At 42.2% G+C, this 17168-nt stretch overlaps 1 protein-coding gene across 1 annotated transcript in view; it reads left to right on the forward strand.

Annotated features, from left to right (window-relative positions):
* Positions 1–16590, forward strand: part of LOC105457332 — a 27673-nt gene extending 11083 nt beyond the window's left edge. The window contains exons 2-5 of the mRNA XM_011701939.1: positions 8614–8735; positions 14560–15106; positions 15371–15910; positions 16067–16590. Of these exons, the coding sequence (XP_011700241.1) occupies positions 8614–8735; positions 14560–15106; positions 15371–15910; positions 16067–16579 (1722 nt within the window). The 3' untranslated portion in view covers positions 16580–16590. The remainder of the gene's footprint in view (positions 1–8613; positions 8736–14559; positions 15107–15370; positions 15911–16066) is intronic.
* The last annotated feature ends 578 nt before the right edge of the window (positions 16591–17168 follow it).

A 17168-nucleotide genomic window follows, 5' to 3' on the forward strand; every position in this document is an offset into this window, starting at 1 on the left:
CCCCCCCCGTCTCCTCCTCCTCCGCGCCGTCTCGCCGCGCTCGTCCGTCGGAAACGACGACCTTGCTTGTGACTCAAGAGTTCGCAGGCAACACACACCGACATTTCCTTCCCCTCCTCGCGCGCGTACGAGAATATGCTGGAAGTAAATGAGAAAGCCGGTCACGGCGCGCTGGCCATGGAGTACGAACACTCTCTAATGAGTCTCGCTCGGTCGTTCGCTCGTTTGCCTTCCCCGCGATTCGATTCGTTACCGTTCCCACCTGCGCGACACGTGCGTGTCGGCGCGGCGCGGCGCGGCGGGCTCTCGCTTACTTCCGCAGCCAAGGCTGCGGCAAATCGGCATCGCGGAGGCGTTGCGTCTGCGGCTTGTAAAAACTACTCTGCATTCTCGGGGAGGAAAGGCTCGCTGTACTCTTCCGGGTTTCCTGTACATCCAATCTCCGATTTTGTATAATGGTAACGACGAGGATGAAGAAACATACCGAGTTTTCGCCTTTACAAGATTTATTTCAGTAACACGTAAAAAGCTATCTCTGCGTCTCTATCCTGACTTGGAGGTCAAACGTTGATAAAACGATTTTCTGTGACGCTTTTACGGAAAAGCAATAAATTTCTCCGCCAAATTCCGCGGTGAAAATAATACGATGTCTTTTGCGTCATTGGCTTTTCCAAGCCAACAAGCTGATGTTCCTAATTATTAACTGTCAATGAGCAGGACTGAGATTAACTGAGATTGACGTCATTTCAATGTAGGTTGGGCATTCTTGTTTTGCTTATTCTATAGGTAATTATAGAAGCGATCTCGCTGTCGTGAGCAACGTAACAGGGAAATGTAGATAGGAGTGACAATCTCGAAATTCTGAGATTATCAGATAATCCCGAAGCGCGGGATGGTCATTAATTAATCCGATCGATTGACAGCGATCGCGGCGAGAGAGAGAGAGAGAGAGAGAGAGAGAGAGACGGGAAGAGCGCGAGAAATCGTCATTTATTATTTAGTAAATATCCTTGACACATAAATGGTAAATTTCTCCGGTGACTATGTACGGGTGCGCGCGCTCGCGCGACAAGTTCTCTTCACCGCTTGACTGGCGTCGTGCCTTCCCATGATCTTTTCCTTCCTCAGTAAATCGGTACACGCACGGAAAGAACGATTTTGTTGAAAGATCTAAAAATTTTGCTAAATACAGATTTGAAAATAATGTTTTGTTGAATCATAAAAATAATTTGTTGGAATGTTAAAACTGATAAGCATTTCTATAAAACGGTTTGATATTCTAGCAATCATTTTGACTTTCGCACAAAATTATTTTGATTATCGGACAAAAATTATTTTCAGATCTGGTTTCAGCAAAATTGTTCTTTCCGTGCGATGAAACTATATTACGAACGATATTAATCATTTTCATCTCGTTTCTCGTCCTCGTTATTCCGATCTCCCTCTTTTATTTCGAACATCTCTTCATTTTTTACTCCCAGCCTCTCCGATCGATATCTCTTTCTTTCATGATACGCAAACAGATTTTTTTTTTTTTTTTTTTTGGAGACAGCCGAGAGCGTCGTTAACGCGAAAATAACGTTGAAATTTGTGATTTATATTATTTGGTATCGTCCGTATTTTAAAGCGCGAACTCTCGAGAATTGGCTTACGCGAAATCGGGATTTAGAATGCTCGGAATGCTCGCTTAATTGTTTTCAGCGGCGTATGAAAAACGCTTCTTACTTCTGCATTCATGTCATAATTACGCATGCATATCCGCGTGTGTGGCTCTCGCTATTGCGTGCGATATATCTAGGCTTCTGTTAATTGTTATATACTTATTTAGACGGAAGCATGAGAATGCGCGCGGTATGCGGTTTCGCGAGGCACATTTCGGTACATCTACCGTCGGTTGGGGGAAAGAAAAAAAAAACAAGAAAAGAAGAATGCACGAACGCCTTCTATCTTTCGCTCGCGATCTTTAGAAATAAGGAGAAAGTTCTGCGAGACACGCGCCGTGAGAAAGAAATCGATCGATACATTGTGCGTTCGTTCGTACGTACGTACGTTCGTTCGTTCGTTCGTTCGCCTGAGAAATTCTCATTCATTGTACGTCGTCGTGACCTTGACTATCACTTCCTCCCGACATTTATTCCCGACGTCACGACACGACGGGGCTGTGAATAATCGTGCGTTTCTCGTTTGCGGGATTAAAGAGTCCGCACGCGGGTCGCATTGCGGCGCCCGCCAGTTGACCTTTGCCGCAGCTAATAAAATCCACTTTAGCAGCTATTTTTCCTGCCTTTTTTTACGTAGCACGCGCGTTCCGCGAAGTTTTAATTACACGAAAAGAACGATTTTATTAAAAGGTCTAAAAATTTTGCTAAATACAGATCTGAAGATAATTTTTTGTTGAATCATCAAACTAATTTGTCGGAGTGTTAAAACTGATAAGTATCGCTATGAAACGTTTTGATATTCTATAAGCAATTATTTTGACTTTCGCACAAAATTATTTTGATTATTGAACAAAAATTATTTTCAGATCTGGATTCAGCAAAATTGTTCTTTCCGTGTAATCATGTTTTTTTCCTGCGGATTTATATGTTGAAGTAATTAAATTTGATTAACGATCATCGCGAGTCTCAAATGTCGAGTTCTGATAAGTTAAGTTTTTGACAATCTTGTAAGATAAACATTTTTTTTTTTTTACTTGATCCTTTGACTCTCGCGAGATGATCCTAAGTCGCAGTTAAATTTGTTGGCGCATGGTAATGTAAAATAAATACGAAGATAAAATGAATGTAAAACGTGAAATAAATATGGTAATGTAAAATAAATACGTAGCCGAGTAATATCTTTCGAGCGCAATCCTTTTATCTGCCGCTTATCGCGGAATAATGTTTGGCAGTCACGACTGTACGACGGCATAAATTCCAGCCATGTATTCTTATATACGTTTTGCAGACTTGCATTCTCATGAAATCCAATTTTCCGTAATCATACAGGATGTCAGTAGTCACGAAGACCCCGTGTACTTCAATAAACGTTAAATGGAGACATATGGCAAAGGAAAGATGTAGAGCCCGTTAGGGAAAATTTCGCAAAGGCCTACCCTGCCTCTTTTATGTCATCGCCGTGACTTACGTAAACGTTAACGTCGAAGTCTATAACATTATAAATAGGTATCGCTTAAGTATACATTTCTGGCTAAAGTTGGCGATAGGTGTGCGATAAAAATTATAGCCGTTGTGCCGTTACGGCTCGTGTGCCAATCCGCAGAATTGCATTTGCATGTGAGTGCAGTTAACCTTTAGCAAGCGGCGGCGGCGGCGGCATGTGGATTTCCACCTGAAAAAGTTTTGAGCCTAGAAAGTCTCGCACGTCCGGTTTCCCCGCCGTATATCGTTTTTAATCGGTTTTCGCCACTTCGCGAAATTATAAATATTTATATTTCCACACACGAGAATTTCTCAAATCTCGATGCAGCGGTGCGCCGCGCACCAACAATTTTCACAAAATATGCCAATTATACACGTAATTAAGGGGAATTGTGTGAAAATACTTTTATGTCGCTTTTATTTTGTGGAAATTATTTTACAGTTGCGTTTCGGAGATTAAAGGTGAGTTTTCTCTGTAAAAAAAGCAAATCGTATATTTGTGGTATATGTATATTATAATTAATTAAGCAACATATTTCTTATAATACACGGAGAAAATTTTCTATTAAAATTTACTCTGAAAATTTGGTTAATCGTGGGACAATATAGTATTTCGACAAATTTTACTGTGCACTGCAATAAATTTGTTATAGTATATATTTAAAAAAATAGTAAAAATCATATAAAATTTGTCGAAATACTATGGATTAACATGATTTTGAGGGTAAATTTTAAAATAAAATTCTCCGTGTACATTTCCTCTATTAAAGGTAAGATTACTGAAATTGATTTAATGAAAAGAGCAAAATATTGCTATATTAAACTTATTACAAAAAAAAAACACACTTATAAAGTAAAAGACCATGTAATTTTTATTTCTTTTTACATTCAAATAAAAAAATTACGTTATACAAAGTTACAATATTAGATTACATTATAAAGTTATAAATATTGAACTATATTTTGCGACACGCATAAAGTTCAAGTAGGTACATATCCTCTCCGAGTCTCGCTTCTCCACTCCCCTATTTGACACTTTTCATCTCTTTGGCGCATTTATAATTAGACGGTTGACTGCGATGGTTGACGGTGATTGCGAACATACGAGGCAGACCTTTGCAGAGAGGGCTTTCGAGCTTACAAAGTCCAGTGCGCTTGCTAATTGGTTCGCTGCTCTTAATTGCACCGTGCTTCCCGGAACGATACTTGATAGACGGAGTGTTCGCTCTTCTCCGTTCGTGTAAAACGAATCTCTCGTTGACTGAATCATCTCGGAAATCGATACCATCATTTCATTCAACCAAAAAGACTTCATTTCTCACTGCGGAGACGATGAAAGTGAATGATTTGAAATTGTTATAGCTTTCTAATTAAAAGACAAAAATCACTGTGAAATAAATATTTGCATTTAGCTGGTCTGATAAATCTATTGGCATTTTATTTGTTGTCGTTCGAGATTAAGATAACCAATGTTGTTGCCTTGCAATTGCGATAAAGATGAAAATAAATGTATTAAAAAGATAATTTTTTTTGCTTCGACCCGTAAGAGAATCGAAGCTGATCGTTCTTGGTTCTCTAAATTGATATTTCTCAGTCGCTATCTTGATTCCTCGTTTTTTTTTTGTTTTTTTTTGTATAACGGCAACCAGCTTTCGTTTTATTCAATTTTCCTTTTTGTGCCGATCGTCCTTATATACGCGGCCGCCTCCACGTGCGGGTGAAAAGGCGCGAAACGTGTTTCGCATTACGCATTACGGCGCTCAAGGAGGCATTAATCACTCCGTCCGCTACAATGTAATTACCGTGCGTGCTTTCTCTCCGCGGTCGTAAACACAATGGCGCGTAGTGCGTAGGAAACACGCAAGGCCGAAGCTTTCCAGACAATGGGAATTATTCAAATGAATCGGCGCGCACAGGTGACCAAACGGGAGGATCGTCCGATCCTCCCGGGATAGGTTGATTCATTAGCTTGCCTGTGTGTGTGCTTGAACTCGCTACCAGCGATCGCTTTTTCTTCTTGCCGTGGCGCATACAATCTATCGAAGAGGAAGAGGAAACGTTAAATGACACGCGCGCGAATCATCGATCATCCTGATTTTCATATAGAATTCTTTTTCTTGGTAATTATGATTAATGAATTCCCGATATAATGAGGCGTAATACGTAGAGAGAGAGTGGTATATTTGAACTTTTAAACGTGTACTGGAGTGATCGAGTGCCACCGCCGTATACCGCTGTTATAAATATACCTTTGCGAGCGTATTTATTCGCATATTTGGCTTTCGTGAAGAATGGAAATTGGGCTGTCTGGCGGATCTCCGGGAATGCAACCGTGCACCTCATTACGGACCAATCTGTTTATTACACGCGCGCGCGCGCGCGCGCCTTCAGGCAGGATCAATTGCTATATACGCTCTCGTAATTTCGTCGCAAATTGCGACGAAATAAAGGAGGGAGTAAATGGAGGTCCCCAGGCATGGACGGCTTCGCGCGTCGCGTATTAATGACAATTTATTCGACGCTAAAGTAGAGGATCTTTTTAGCCTTGCGCGCGGAGAAAACCGGTGAAGCGTTTCGATCGCGACCGACTTATATTTCAAATACTTTTTATTCATTCGCTTGACAACGCCGACCGCAGCGTCGCGTGATCGTGTAGACGCTAAATATATATATATACATATATATATATACGTATCATTACGATTCGTCCTCCGTTACTTTAATTGGAAATGGGAAGTAATCTGCCCGCGATGTTTAATGTATTGACGTATTAAAAATTTGCTGCGAAACGAATGACCCTTTTTTGCGAACAATTTCGCCCAAGATTGATCGCAGATCGATCAATAAAACTTCCCCCTTCTAAACGAAAGGTATATTGCTAGGATTCTACATATTCTATACGTAGAAGAAAAACTCGTAAAACGTGTTTTGTGTAAAAAAAAAAGAAAGAAAAAGAAACGGCGTGAAAGGTTAGGTTTTCAGGAAACGGCGAGAACGAGCGTGACCCGACGTGAATGGATGTATATGACTGCATGTTCGATTTTTCGGCCCGAGCGGGTTTTGCGCGAAAATATAAAAATCGTCGGCACGCTGTAAAAATCAAACGGCGCTTTTTCTTTTACGTTATCTCTCCTCCCTTTTGTCGCGAGGCAACAACGACTCGCGATCGTTCTGTTTACGTCTCGGCGACTCGGACTTCTCCGTCTCTTTTCGTATTCGTCACCGTTTGGCCGCCACCCAACTGTGAGCCAAGCCAAGGCATCGCCGAGGAATCCTAGCCAGATTCCCCTTGGATATTATTCTCGACTTTTTAACCCCCCCGAAATTTTCATCTCGCGCGCCGACGCGACGCCGGGCTGCGAGAGAGAGAGAGAGAGAGAAAGGCTCTTTTCTCTCACTCGTGTGTTTCCCGTTTCGCGTCTCCATTTTCATCACCTTTCCCGTCTCATCTCCGGCCGACTTCTTTTTCGAGCCGAGACGAAATTCGAGATGAACGGTAAAACGCGCGAGAGCGCGCTGGAATGCGTGAAAGAGTGCATTACGTCTTTCAGCGCCGCCGTGCGCGAGAGAATCGACTGGAGCAAGTTGATGTAATCCCAGTGGTCCTTAACCCTCCCGGAGCATCTCCTCGGATTCTCGGAAGATGCTTTTCACGCCCGTCATGAGAGATACGTCGCGTCAAAATTCTTTGCGGTTTTATCTAGCGAGCGAGAACGTGCGCATAACGTACGTGTATAGAAATGCGAGATTCGCGCTTGCGTTATCGCTGTTCAAAAAATTTACAACTGCGTTTCGCGCGGCTCGGTGGGGGACGACTCTCTAATTAGGGACTGCTGGCGATAACTGGAAAGATAATTAAGCTCTTTTAATGTCTGGTGTTATATATAGCATGCGATATATAACACAGTATACACATTTTATCAACGTAAGATTTCTAGTAACAGGTTCTCCGAGAGATAGATACATTTTAATGATAGTTTCCATGACGGAATTGGTGCTAATATCTCCTCGGTAAGCGTTTCATGTATGCTTATCCCATTAGATAATTCCACGGTAGACCCGATTTCCAGCTATTTCTCGACTTATTATAGCATAATACAGGAATCGTGAAATTGAATCCTATCCCAATAATATTTTCCTCACCGAGGCCGTTTTTTTCCTCGGCGGAGAGTCTGTGCGATAATCGAGATTGCGCCTACGAAGCGGCGATTGCGCTCATTAGGCAATAAATCGCGCGGCGTTATTCAAGGCTCAATAAAGGAATTGCGGTCCGTATGTCCATTTTCGACGTCGAACGATGCCGCGAGCGGCACGGCTGGCGCGGCGCCTTTACGAGCGCATCTTATACGCCGGCCAGATGCCACAGTTTCATTAATAAGTTTCTCTTTCGCGAGAATATCGCTTCGGCGTTCTCTCGCGCGTGTTACTTGTGAAAAACGGCGACGGAAATCTTCGTTTTGTTCAGCAATCAAAAACGCATTTCGCCATCGTCTTTGAGTACTTAAGTGGCTCGTCAATATTGTACATGATGTAAGATGAAGATTTTCAACCGAGTCTTAAAAAAAAAACGATTTTTTAAATATATATTTGCATTAGTGATAAGAGAATTTGATTAACATTATCTTGTTAAATTAATGTTAAATAAGTTTTAAAATGGCAGAACTTTTATTTAAGATTCAATTGTTGGAACTTTTAAAATTACACAAGAGAAACAATAATATAGTCTCTTGTATTTAAAGGAAAAGATTTGGCTCTATATTATCATATCAAAATGTTGAAAGATTTTGATGTACATCCTGTACTTACATCAGTTTTGGCGAGAAACGTGTAAACGTATAAACGTGTAAACATCTCGCACAATCATGATGAAATTAGCTCGGAACATTAAGGTCATTCTTAGAAGACGAAGATGCGATTTATGTGGGTCGGGCCTCTGTCTTAATCGCGGTTTAGTAAAACAGAAATCGAATTAGAAATTTTATATCCTGTAATTAACTTGCGGATTAAGCACGGTATGACAATTGTTCATAAATAAAATATATGCAAAATCATGTGTTCAAGAGTTTCATAATACGCACAATTTTATCGTACATATATCTATATCGGTTGAAGATATTTTATTCTAAATTCTAATACAATTTCTTTTACTTCTAAATAATAAACTTTCATTCTCTCGATCCTTTAATTATATATTGATATTAATTTGATAAAAATAATAAATTCTCTGTAAGATTTCGACGAAGATCTTGCGGAAGATGTGTGTCTTGAGGTAGTTTTGACACACCGGTCGACGAACGGCGCTCTTGCGCTTGTGACCTCGGCGAAATTCGTAACGCAAAGAAGAATCGGTACGGTTACGTATGCAGCTGTCGTATGATCTAATACGTCAATATAACAGCGCGAAGCGCGACGCGCGACGGCACACCGTAATATGTCACTAACCTCCGTGCTCACCTCGTTTTTTTTCCAGGTTACTCACAAAGTGACGAGTCAGGTGATGGTGCTCAAGATGAATCAGCTGGCGGCGAACAGGCCGAATATGCTCAAGGAAGTCCAGCTGATGAACAAGCTCAGCCATCCGAACATACTCAGGTGAGTTGTGAGACGCGGAAATCGAATCCGGTTCACTTTTGCCGGTGAAACGCTGCCGTTTTGCCGATCGGAAGAAAATCGCTCGGCCGCGGTACGTGCCGAATTCGACGAGGACGATATAAAATGAATAATTTTTATACACCCGTTAATTCCATGTTGCGGGCAAACGCATCGATCCTCTTTCGCACGAGTTATTTCATTGCGAGCAAAATTCGAGATTGATAGACTGGTACGAGAACGATGGAGGAAATAAAACGTGCGCGATGCATTTTCGATGTAGCAATATATTCTGATTTTCCCGACAGCAATCAATTCTAATTATAAAGATTCCTCGACGTCAACACGTCATTATTAAGTCGGTACATTTTATAACTTTCTATATAGAAATCTCGTTTATATATGGATTTTTTTTTAATTTACCCTGAAAATCATGTTAATTGTGGGACAATATAATATTTAGACAAATTTTACTGTAAAATACTTATTGTTGTGCACAGTAAAATTTGCCTAAATACTATATTGTCCCACAACTAACATGATTTGCAGAGTAAATGTAAAAAAAATTCTTTGTGTAGTTTTTATATTTAATAAAATTATCTATATTTTGTTCCAATAATTGCACTATTTATCACAGCCGGTTTACAGCAAAACTCTCATGCTTGAGCCTCACGTTTGTTTCTTGTCACGAATCAATTTAACCTTCTTTCCGGCATCGTGCCAAAGTTCTGGCACAAGATTCTCGTATCAAGTGACTCCACGGTGTGTTTTCCGAAGCACGTGGCGACCGTGTATACTTGCAGTGTTCCTGTCGCCGTAATCGACACCAATCCAGATTATAGAGCACGTTATCGTACATTCGATTTACTGCCCGGCGATTATATCGTTGAAATTCCTCTCGCTCGGGAGATCACTGAAATGGGTTAAAAAAAAATAGAAAAAACGGTATTACGCTTTAACTACGCTCGTTACGAATTACGACATAATACGTCGCCTAGCGGTAACGGCGGTTAGCTCGGCACGTTGTACTCGTTGCGAAAATTCTTGCTGGGTGCGTAGCGGAGAGCAGAATCCTAAGTGCGGAATGCATAAAGCACGCTACATTTTTCACTCCATAACTTGTGAAATTAGATGTGTAGTCAAATACTGAATTGTGGCTGCCAACATACACAACTGTGTATATATAATATTTTATGCCGCGCGACAGAAAAGATATTTCATTTCTTACATTTATTTTTTATTTTAAAATAAATATAATACATTTCATTCATACGTCGCAAGAAACATCAAATATATTATTTTGTTATATTTTTTTCAAAAATTTTATAATTCGCTTTTTTCTCAATGATTTAATATTCGATATCAATTATCAATATTTACTGAATATTAATTATTTAATATTTCAAATTATTGCTATCTCAACATTTCCGTTAATTGATTGCCAATCGTCCGAATAAGTTTACTTTTCATCTAGAACTTGATACTGCATCTCTGTGAATAACTGGTGCAAAAATCTATCGCGCGAGATATTTAAAACTTTTAAAAGCGAACTCATACTTTGAGATATGAAAAATTCGGAATATAGAGACGATTCTTCGGTTTTCTATTTTTTTTTTTAATTTCCGGAGATCCCAATAATGCTTCTGAGTTATGACATAACGCATCGCTACACGACGCGTTCGACGGGACGGGACGCGCCGCGCCGCGACGACAACGCATTCCGACGATATAAACGGCTTGGCCCAGATTCGGATACGGTGTTTACCCGTCGCGGACCTAGCGGATCTTATTTCTGGCATTTCCCTCTGCGAGGCCTCCGCGGAAAGTCCGCGGGTCCTCTCAGGATCCTCCGTTTTGCGCACCCGGGTGACTCAGCCGTAAAAATAGTTATCATCTTCACCAGCGACATTTGCCGCGTGTATCGTGACACCCGCGCTCGACGGTGCGTCGCAGTCGGGGTCGCTATGTAGCGTGCTCGAGTCTATACTACTTGCATTAATTTCAGGAAGTGTTGATGTTGCGCAAGATTCTGTTCTAATAGGAGGCATCAGTATTTTTAAACAGCGCCTGGCCGCAATAATATGACATAACATTCAATTTGCGTTGAATTTATTTCAATTGAACTTTTAAATTTTTAGTTACATTGAATTTTAAAAGTTAAAAATAATTGAAGTATCAAGCGTCTTATTATTTAATTACTTTGATTATTCGGTTAATTTGACGTCGATTTTTTTCAATTAAAAATAATTAATCTGTTACACATAAATTAATATAAATTTTATTATTTAAGATAATGAGATATCTCCTGCAGGCATCGCCATGTCGTTTATCAACGATTATTGCTACATTCAGCCTGTCAATAATATTTATTTCCAAGAAAACAGTAGTGCTTCTTGACTGCTATTGTGTCGCAATCGTTATATAAAAAAATATATTTTAATAATATATTATTGACACGATTGTTTTTCACGGTATATCGCTGCTGCAATATAATCAGACGCCGCATCACTTTCGAGAAATCGGCCGTAAACAACATCGATGCCGTAACATCGGGATAGCATCGGGTATTCAGCCGTAGTATCGTTACAGAAGCATCCCAGTCATAATTCTTGGAACGACTTTCCGGGTTAAGACAATCGGCGCGCGCCATTGCTTTCACGAGAGACGACTGAATGAAAACAACCCGGAGATACACACACACAGTGTCCGAAAATATATCCCGCGTCTTCGAGAGAGAACTCCGCATAATTCTTGCCCCCACCGAACGCGCTCCCGATCGATTCGCCGATGCCTCGTTACACGCGCGAACGCCCTTTTACATAATATTTGGCTTGCGGAAGATGAATTTCGTCTAGCCTAGCCTAGGGTGAAAGAGAAAACGTCGCACTCTGGCGCTCGGCGGCTATAGTGGATAATGACGCGGCATGGATCAGACACTCGTGTCCCGGCCATGTCCCGGTGCACTTGGCATCGGGACTTTCGACTTACGCGCGCCTCGTGCGCGTTTGTATTATTGTCACCCGAAGCGAAATCGGCAGACAGCGAATGCACACATCGACGTGGAGTAAGACTAGCTAGATATTCCGTCAATTTGAAGTGAATAAATAGACGCGGAGCACACAAAGGTGGTAAGGTAAAGAGTCGGTCGGAAGAGTAAAGAGAACGGCAGTTACAGAAACGATTGACTATACAATCATCTCTCCCGCGAGTCGTTTTTGTCTTATTCGCATTACGCTCACATCGACGTGTACCTTCGCGTCCGACTTATCTGCACTTCGACTTTCACTCTCACAGATGTATAATCTCTGGAAATCCTTTTTTTTCCCCCTCTCGTTACATCGCATTATGCTAAAGCCTTTGGGCCTTCCATTTATGCCTTTACAATTCTTCGACGTGCAGGTGTAATTAGTGTTCCTACTGTGTGCAATCAATCGCGCGCGAACGCGGCTAGCCTCGCGGGGAAGCGCGCGCGAGGAGAGCGACAATTTCTCCTCTTATCTGATCGCGGCAAAAAGAAAAAATGAATCTGGAGCATCGTGTATATGCACACCGCCTGTGTTTTACCCCGAGAAAAATTCTCTTTCGCCGGAAATTTCTCTTTCGCTCGCGCGGTTTGTTTGTCCTCCTCCTTTATTTATTTTTTCCCTCCTACATCGCGCTTGTGGGAGAAACCTCTCGACGTGGCTCGGCGTGAAACGCCTCGAAATCGGGACGACACGACGCGCGATTTTCTTCTTCTCAGCTCTTAACGTTTATGCAAGATCTTACCCTCGCGATAACGCGATAGAGTGCACTCACCGATTAACTTGCGGGAGAAATGCAAACGAAGCGACTATTCAGGATTATAATCAAATTGTTTTATCGCAATCTTGGCAATCTCTTTGATATAAATTCTCATTTGCGGTTTCGCCATGCAATAATGACGAAACATCGTGAAAACTTGTAATATTATCCTTTATACCGTGCTCATAAAGTTAATTATGATTTATAATGCAAATTGTATTACGAAATTTGATTGCTATTTTATCATGTACAGTAAATTTTTTGTACATTCAACATTTATACTTCCTGATTTATATTTTATTTATGCATGTACACGACAAAGTTAATCGAAATGTTTACTCGTTACGCGTTATAATTAAACGAACTGAAAGATTTATGATGTGATACTTGGCAATATTTGTCATTGTATACTATACATTATTAAATATTTAGCAATATTGTCTTGCCCGAAGGCATCCTTTGATAAACGAGACCGTGATGTTTCCTTGAAGCAAGGCGACTGTGTAATTCTCTTCGAGACCTAATCTAGCATACGTAGTAGCTGCTATAAAGATAACGCCGATGATATCGCGTCACGATTGAATTACAATACGTAGACACATATTAAAGATACCTGGACTCTTTAATCATCTTTAAAGCACACCTGCACTTGGTTTTATTATTCAATGAGCGTGCGATGAATGGCAAATATTGTAATATTCGACGATAATTCCATGAATGATATTTTCTTGTGTTTTAGTAAAATTTATATCTGTCATTTCTTTTTATCTTTTCTTCATTTGGCAGGCATAATTATTTATTGTATAAAAGTACGCGGAAAGAACGATTTTATTGGAAGATCAACAAATTTGCAAAAATAATTTTGCTAGACCATCAAAATAATTTTGTTGGAGATCAAAAAATGATAAGCATTGCTGTAAAACGTTTTGATATTCAAGTAATCGGCTTGATTTTCCAACAAAATTATTTTCAGCAAAATTTTTAGACCTTCCAGCAAAATCATTCTTTCTATGACATTTTCATTCATCTAGATCGCTTTTTCAGATTATAAGTCATGCATACATTTTTTAAATCTATTTTTTATCTGATTTATACATTTGTCTTCGCATATTTTATCTTGTTTGCCATATCTTATAAATCGGAGAAAGTAGACATATGATATACATATTAAAGTGACACGTAACGTTATTATGATCATTCGTCCATTTGATTCTATTCTTCCTTTGTTCATCTTCGCATTATCTAATCTCGTCTGGAAATCACTGAATTGATAAAAGCGACGAGTTCGGAATTCACTTGTGCGTATGCGTGACGCGACAAATGCCTCTTTACCTTGTGACCATTTTGAGAATATTGCAGCATTGCATTTAAATCTTCAACGGTCCGAGCTTTACGTAACGAGTACGAAATTTTATCCCTCTCTATATCTCTATGCCGTTCTATTATATGCTTTTAGATAAATTTTATCAAAGCAAATTAAAATTTGTCAAAGCAAAAAGAGCTACTTTTCATCCGAAAACCTTCCGTGCTGTTCTTTCCTTCTGTGATTCATAGTGCATTTAAATCCTTAAATCTAAAACGCGGAATTACAGTTAGAATTTCTTACGGAGATTTTCTCTTAGAAGAGGGATACTTTAGTAGATTGTATTTAGAAACGAGTTATTACTTCACTTTGCGCGAGCACTGCGATATTTACGACTGTTTATGACAAAGTATTTATACTATTTATAGTATAAGTGAAAACGAAGGTCGCAAGTGTGTCCTACATTTTAAAGACGATTAAAGAGTCTATAGGCAATCTTTGATACGTGCATTGTAATTCAATCGTCCCGATAGCATCGGCTTTATCTTTATCAATTAATCACTTTATATGCCAGATTTATCAGATAATTGCCAGACATGAAAAGCTTTTAAGATCCATCCATTTCCTCTCGAAGGATATTTTTCTAGATAATGTTGAACTCTTGTTCTATATCGTTAAAACGAGTCGAAAGTTTTTCCGAAACGACGCAACTCCGAAGATCGATCTTCTCTTCGTTTCCAGGTTCATGGGAGTGTGCGTGCACGAGGGTCAGCTGCACGCGTTAACGGAGTACATTAACGGCGGCAGCCTGGAGCAACTGATCATGTCGCGGCACACGCCGTTACCGCACCTCGTCCGGATGAATCTGGCGCGGGACGTGGCCCGCGGTATGGCCTATCTGCACAGCCGCGGCCTCTTCCACCGTGATCTCACGTCGAAGAACGTGCTGATCAAGAGGGACGAGTGCAGCAACGAGATGACCGCGGTGGTGGGCGATTTCGGGCTGGCCGCGAAGATACCCGATCCCAGCACGGGCTACCGGCTGAGCACCGTCGGCAGCCCCTACTGGATGTCGCCCGAGTGCCTCAAGGGCCAGTGGTACGACCACAGGTCCGACGTATTCTCCTTCGGCATCGTCGTGTGCGAGCTGATCGGCCGGGTGCCCGCGGATCCGGACGTTCTGCCACGCTCAGATAACTTTGGCCTCGATTACCTGGCCGTAGCGGAGATCTGCGCGGCCGCCGATCCGCCGCCCGCCTTCCTTCAACTCGCCTTCAATTGCTGCACGGTGAGTGTATATAGCGAGTGATGATATCTAACTGTAAAGGCATGCAACGCGCGCGGATCCAGTGCGAATGATCGGAAGATTGATATAGCTGTTACCAGACCGAGAGTACGCACGCACGCATGCACATGAAGATCTGATGCGGATTTTTTATTTATTATATATTATGTTTTAATATATTTATCATTATTAGGTAAAAGAAATTTTATCAATTTTTTATTTATTTATTAACAAATTGTGTAAATGGTGCGGTCGTTTATTTTGCAGTACGAACCCAAGTCCAGGCCGACCTTTCCGGAAATCACGACCAGCCTGGAGACTATGATAGCGGCCTTCGAGGAGGAGCTGAAGAGCAACATCGGCAAACGGCAGTCGACCGTCGATTCAACGCTGATGTCCAGCATGGACGAGATCGCGCGGGAGGGACGCACGACGAAGCGGCGCACCGCGAAGCTCAGGAGCCAATCGGCGGACGCGAGAGGTTGCGATAACGCGACGCCGTCGGACAAGGCGAGATGCCATTCCGCCAGGCGAGTCGCCGAACTCGCCAGCCGTCGCGATCCGCATTACAGACCGATGACGGCGAATCCATTTCACGCACTGGGCGGCGTCAAGAAAATCCTCGGCGACCTGTTCTCCAGCTGCCTGGAGCTACCCTCGTTGGAGGACGTGCGGCCCAGCGTCACCGACAGCGCGTGCAGCAAGTTCAAGCCGGCGCAAAACGATAGCATTGCCAAGATCCTCGACAGAAAGAAGCCAAATTCCGAACCGAGTAGTCCTACCGCCAGGAAAAAATGGGAGAGAAAGGTAGGTGCACAGATTGAGCGCATAAATGATTAGGTACAACTCTAAAATTAGAAACACTGTTGAGTCGTGTGAAATTTCGAATTGTTGCAAACGTTTGAAGATGCCATGCTATTACCACATGTACTGACACATGTACCGCACGTGTGTTTTTTTCAGGTCGCTACCAAAGTAGGTGCCGTGAGCCTGTTCGCCCATCCGCTCTTCCGGGACGGCTGGGAGCCGCGGAGACGCGGCAGCTGCGAGTCGGGCTTCTGGAGTTGCGTCGGCGAGGACCTGAGCCCGGAGCCGCCGAATCGACGGCACACGTCCACTCTCAGCAGCTCGGCGGCGAGCAGCCTGTTCCTGCTGGACGATCATCGGACCAGTTCGATCTACACGGACTCGTCCGAGGACATTGCCAGCCTGGGCGGCGGCGATTCCTGCTGGGAGGACCGTCTGAACGGCATCGGCTCGTCGAGCAAGACCATCTCGAAGATCGTCGAGTACTTCGAGAGGAAGCAAGCGGGTAGACTCGGCGATCACGGCGACGCCGCCGGTCCCAGCCGTCTGACGTTACTGCGGGCCAGTCTCGAGGGGCCCGTGCCCATCAGCAGCATCTCGGCCGCGCAACGGCTGGTCGTGTGCGAAGGTGCCGTGCGCAGTAAACTTGCGTTATTTGACAAGAAGTGATATTACGCGTGAGAAGTAACCGCGTGCACGATGAAATGCGCGATGATACACAGGTCCCGGCGAGAGAGTTCGACGACTACTCGTCGATCGTCGCGCGGTGAGACGGCGAGAATTCCGGGACGTTACGCGATAAAAAAAATACACGTTTCTCTCACATGTGTTAAGAGTTGAGAGGGTGAACAACAGAGACGGTTACGTTACACACAGGATAGTAGTAATCGGTCTTGTTGCGCATAAAAGATTTGGGGCGGATGAGGAAAGGGCGATTATATATAATATATACAGTACCGGCGCGTCATTCGTGACTTTTGTAGACAGGATAGCTGGATGACACACGCGTGCGGCGTGTTTTACAGACACTTCTCTAAAAACCTAGTAACCTGACTGTGATGTTTTTTGATAATCTACATACATACATACATTATTGAGCTGTAACGACTGAAATTTGGCAGAGCCATCAACACACAAGAATCTTTTATATTACACGCAACACGAGTCGCGTTTCATGCACTTTGGCTACAACGATGCGCCGTTCGGGAAAGATAGAGATGTAAGGAAGGGGAAGAACACGAGAAGCAATAGCGAATTT

This window comes from Wasmannia auropunctata, unplaced genomic scaffold (assembly GCF_000956235.1).
Source record: "Wasmannia auropunctata unplaced genomic scaffold, wasmannia.A_1.0 LD335274.1, whole genome shotgun sequence".
Classification (NCBI taxonomy): domain Eukaryota; kingdom Metazoa; phylum Arthropoda; class Insecta; order Hymenoptera; family Formicidae; genus Wasmannia; species Wasmannia auropunctata.